This window comes from Elephantulus edwardii, unplaced genomic scaffold (genome assembly GCF_000299155.1).
Source record: "Elephantulus edwardii isolate Elephantulus edwardi_28Jun2011 unplaced genomic scaffold, EleEdw1.0 scaffold00225, whole genome shotgun sequence".
In the NCBI taxonomy this organism is placed as follows: domain Eukaryota; kingdom Metazoa; phylum Chordata; class Mammalia; order Macroscelidea; family Macroscelididae; genus Elephantulus; species Elephantulus edwardii.
In genome coordinates this window covers 3,547,235-3,552,457 of record NW_006399975.1, presented here as the reverse complement: position 1 = coordinate 3,552,457, position 5,223 = coordinate 3,547,235, and the positions used below count along the sequence as shown (strand labels likewise).

The 5,223-nt window shown below is 34.5% G+C and overlaps 1 protein-coding gene across 1 annotated transcript in view; it reads right to left on the bottom strand.

Annotated features, from left to right (window-relative positions):
• UNC13C (unc-13 homolog C (C. elegans)) overlaps positions 1-5,223 on the bottom strand; it is a 912,374-nt gene that overhangs the window by 380,266 nt on the left and 526,885 nt on the right. Inside the window, exon 16 of the mRNA XM_006898243.1 lies at positions 3,782-3,910. Within this exon, the coding sequence (XP_006898305.1) occupies positions 3,782-3,910 (129 nt within the window). The remainder of the gene's footprint in view (positions 1-3,781; positions 3,911-5,223) is intronic.

Here is a 5,223-nt window from a genome sequence, read left to right as displayed (position 1 = left end):
TCAAATGGTATCTTTATTTGCAACTTTTTGAGAAAGCGCCACAATGCTTTCCACAGTGGTTGCACCATTTTACACTCCCACCAACAGTGAATCAGGTTCCCAGTCTCTCCACAAAATGATAGCAATGTTTATGAAAAAAACTTTCTTTTCCTTAGCTACAAAGTTTAGCTTCTAACTTTCCTTACTTTGACAAAGAATATTTTCACACAGAATCTTCAGAGAAACCTACCTACAAAGAAAAATTAGTCTGTTAGCAATTTATGAAAATATTGTTTTTAAAAGCCAAGTCAGCAAATAGTTTACGATATTAGATTTCTCTTGAAATGACACAATTTATTTCTGTTTCAATCAGGACATTTGTTCTTTGTGGAAATTTCCCACAAGACTCAAACAGAAATAAATCCATCTATTTATTCATTCTGTATTTTGTATTAGAGATACACTAAGTAAGTTATTTCACTTTAGTACTTTGCTAAATATCCTGGACATGAGTTAGTAGACCAGAAGGTCCCATTTGAGCTGGGGGTTTTTTTGTTGTTGTTTGGTTTTATTTTTTTAATGAAGAATGAGTAATCTAATAGTAAAAAAAGACAGGGAATGACATTTTAGGTATGGAGATCAGAGTGTGTAAACACATGGGGATGACAGAGAAGGTGGTATATTAGTGGAAGTTATAATACATAGGGACAGTTTAAAAAAATAGAATCTAAGGAGTTATAAAATAGTAATTATAAGGAATAGGAAACAGAGGCTCCTAAGATCTAGTTAAATTGGTTATAGTAATTTTAAATAGGTAACTTACATGTTATTATAAAGAGTTTAAATTTTGTCTTTTAGATAAAATAATATTTTAACTGTACAAGAGTCTTGTGGGAAGAGTACAGAAAGCAGAGACTAGACAAAAGGAAGCCATTAAAAAGCCACACATTTCAAAAGTACAAACAAGGGCTAATGTAATTCTTAGATATTCCAGACAACCAGGTTAATAAACTGGAGCGTATCTAACAGAGTTTGATTAAATATCTCTATCTCTATCTTTATCTTTGCTATTATAATAAAAAATCTCCAGTATTGAATTTTTTTTCCATTAGAAAAATAAATAACTGACCATATGAAAATAATGTTGTTGTTCTATACTGTCAAGTCTGAACTAATTCATAGTTGAACCTCCAGCAGGTTTTCAGAGGCAGTAAATCATGGGGGAGGAGATTGCCCATCTATCTGCCAGCCATGCAGCATCTGGTGGATTTGAATGGAGTGCCTTCAAGTTGGTTCCATAGCTACCTACCACTAGGCCAACAGAGCTCCCTTATGAAAACAGAATCTTATAAAATCTAAATGTAGTCTATTAGCTTGAAAGAGTCAGAGTTCACATTCTCCTTCATTGTTTGACTTCTAGAATCTGCTCCACTTAGTAACTAAGAAGTTCCACAAGTAATTAATTGTACAGCTGTCAATATCTAGTTGTTGTTATGTGCCGTCATGTCACCTGTGACTCATGGTTACCCTTTGTACAATAGCTCTGAAGCCTGCCCTATCCTGAGCCAGTCTCACTGACTCTGGCACACCTACTCTTATTGACCTAGTTACTGTATCAAACCATCTCGTGCAGGGTCTTCCTCTCCTGTGCTGCTTCTCTTCCTTCCTAAGCATGATGTCCTTCTCCAAGGATGAGTCCTTCCTGGCCACACCGTCAAAGTTTGTGAGAAAAAGTTTGCAAAATCCTATTCTCCAAAGAGAAACTTGATTTCACCCTCTCTAAGATAGACCTATTTTTTTTTTTTTTTTTGTCAGTCCATGGTATGCTCAAGACTCTTCTCCAGCACCACAACTTGAGGGCATGGATTCTTCTTCTGTCATCCTTAGTCATTGTCCTGCTCTCTGATGCATAGCAAGTAATTGAGAAGACCATGGACTGGATCAGGTACATCTTAGTCTCTAGACTGATATTGTTTTCTTTCAGTACTCTTCAGAAGTCCCTGACAGCAGATTTACTTAAGGCAATTCACCTTTGGATTTCCTGACTGCTGATATCAAAAGTGTTGACTGTGGAGCCAAGCAAGCTGTAACTATTAACAACCTCAATCTCTTCTCCATCCATCAATATCTAGTAGAATAAAATTATCAGTAAAGGTAAAAAGCCACCAAAACCATTATTTTATAGAACAGTAAAAAATAAACCACAGTGTGCATCAGAAAATGTCAACTCCACAGTGTAAATTAGAAAATGTCAACACTTACTCCTGGGCTTCCACAAGAAAAAGACGGGTAACCAATTACAAAATGGGCAAAAGACATGGAAAAATTTTCCACAGAGGAAGATATTCAAATGGCAAACAGACACATGAAGAAATGTTCTAAATCACTGGCAATAAGAGAGATGCAAATCAAAACCACAATGAGGTATCATCTCATGCCAATAACAATAGCAAAGTTTAACAGGGCAGCAAGTAATGAATGTTGGAGAGGATGTGGTGAGAAAGGAACTCTCATACCTTTTTGGTGGGATTGTAAAATGAAACAACCATTTTGGAAGGCAGTTTGGATTTCCTCAAAAAGCTGAACATAGAAAATCCTTATGAGCCAGCTATTCCACTACTTGGGATATACCCTGAGAAAATGAGAACTGAGGCACAAACAGAGATTTGTATGCCAGTGTTCATAGCAACACTATACACCACTTCCAGAACATGGAAACAGCCCAAATGTCTAACCACAACGAATGGAATAAGAAATTATGTTAGATTCACACAATGGAATACTACGCAGCATGCAGGAGCAATGACTTTGTAAATTATTACCCAATTTGGGAGAGACTGAAGAGTATTGTGCTGAGTGAACTCAGTCCCACAAGGATAAATACTATATAAAGTCATTATTATAAAATGAGTATAAAGATCCAAGAGGGGTGGCAGAGGGTGGAAGCAGAGGGATGAGGATGTGCAGGGGGAAGAGGTGGATTAATCATGGGGTTGTATAATTTGTTGGGTGGGGGAATGAGGGAAATTGAAAGAATTTGTTCTTGAAAACAATGTATTCAAATTTTGTAAATAGTAGAAAATTTTTACAAAGGAAAATACATATAAAGAAAAAAATGTCAACAAGTGCATTATTAAGAAGATGGAAGCAATATATGAAATATACAAAACCAATAAAGGACTAAGTATTCTGAATAAATTTTCTAACGTTACACAGATCACTATTGGTCAACAGAAAAAGAAGGAACTTAAGCAATTCACAGAAGATAAAGTTCAAGTGTTATCTGAAATCAACCAATAAAAAGCAGAAGCAAATGCAGTTTAAAGTTAATGTTTTCTTATCTCAGTGATATGTATACAATACTTGACTTACCTTATATATATCCTTTGAATTTTTTAAATATTACACAACAAAATAATCTATGAAAATGTTACCATTCTGCTGTATTATAATGTCTAAAATATCTTTTAAGAGATATAATACAAGAGAGGCTGCATGAGTTTGGGGAAGCATATATGATTGGAATGATACTATATCTCATTGTATAACTTTCAGAAAATTTATTAATGCTTCTAAAACTTATTCTTCATAAAACTTGATCATATCAGTCTTCACTACATAAAATTATTATAAAGACTATATAAGTTCATGCATATGTAAGTGATGTGCAAATGTAAAAAAAAAAAAGAAATCCTAAAATCTGTGATTTGTGAATATACATATCTTCAGTGTCATCCCAAACTCAATGAAACAGACATTAAAAGTTGAAAAGTAGAGATAAAAGACACATATCATTTCTTACCGGGTCTATGAGCTGGGAATACAGTTCATAGCAATTATCAAAAATGTACTTGTATGTAGAGTCCAGGCAAGCTCTGACACAATCCTTCACCACCATGCTGGCCTTTGGAGGGCTTTGTAGCTCCAGAACCTGGCAGAAAAAAGTATTTTCTTAAATTCAAAGATGGAATATTTTAATCCAATATATACAACCAAAATAATATTTAAAATGCCTTTAGTTGATTAGTGTCAGGAAGAGAGGATTTATTCAGGACATGTAACTTTAGATATAATTTAAATGTACAAATACCCACTTTGATTTTATTATTTGGCAACTTATTGGAAGTAATCATGGTTATAAATGTTTAATTGGACTTTCTTTGTATTGGCAGCACAAATTTGACTAGATCATCAGAGCGTTCAATCAGGGATCAGTCGGAATAATGCATTTCTTAGTTATGTCAATCTTTTTACAAATAGTTACCACATTTTATATGTTATGGATAACACTGAACATATAAAACATGTAATTTGATAACATATTATGTATAATATTGAGAAGAATAGGAACCCCAGGACACTTAATTATGTTCATGTAAATCTATACAAAAATATATATATTCCAACAAAATTCCCAATACTTATTCCCAAGGAAATAACACATGGTTAAAAATCAGTAAAGGTGTGTATCAGAGTCTATTTGATCTGTAAACTGAGCAAATGATTTGAAGAGGAATGGACATCAAGACTGGAGGAAGTCTTAGCAACAGTCTGTGCTAATCAGACAACACATTCTTGCTTGCACAAAATTAGTAAGACTTGAAGCACCTGCTGCAGAAAATCAAAGACTATGGCCTTCAATATAGATCACTTATCAACATTAAGCAAACAAATTCCATGCCTAGATCAAGAGGTAGCTTCATGAGAAATGGATAAGACATTGAAGTTTCAACTTCACTTCATTTTATTTAGATCTACAATCTACCATGGTAAAAACAGTCAATAAATCAAAAGACATTTTCCATTAAGAAAATACTCTTAGAGGTTAAGGACTTCTCCAAAGTGCTAGATACTAACAGTTTAAAGATGAAGGTCTGCCGGGTTCAAGCCATGGTCTTTTTAATCATGCTTCTGAAAGTTGGACAATAAATAAGAATGCTAGAAGAATCAATGCTTTTGAGTTGTAGTGTTGGAGAAGAGTTCTAAATATCTTATGACCCGTCAAAAGAACAAACAAAATATATATATTACAGAAAGTGCAACCAGCATGTTCCTTAGAGGCAAGGGTGGTGAGGTTTTGTCTCATATACTTTGGGCATGTTGTTAGGAGCAGCTTCTTGTTTTTGTTGTTATGTGCCGTTGAGTCGCTTGCAACTCATAGTGAAGCTATGTGCAACAGCCCTAAACTCTGCTTTGTCCTGTGCCAATTGCACTGTTTCCAACACACCCATCCAGATTACCCCA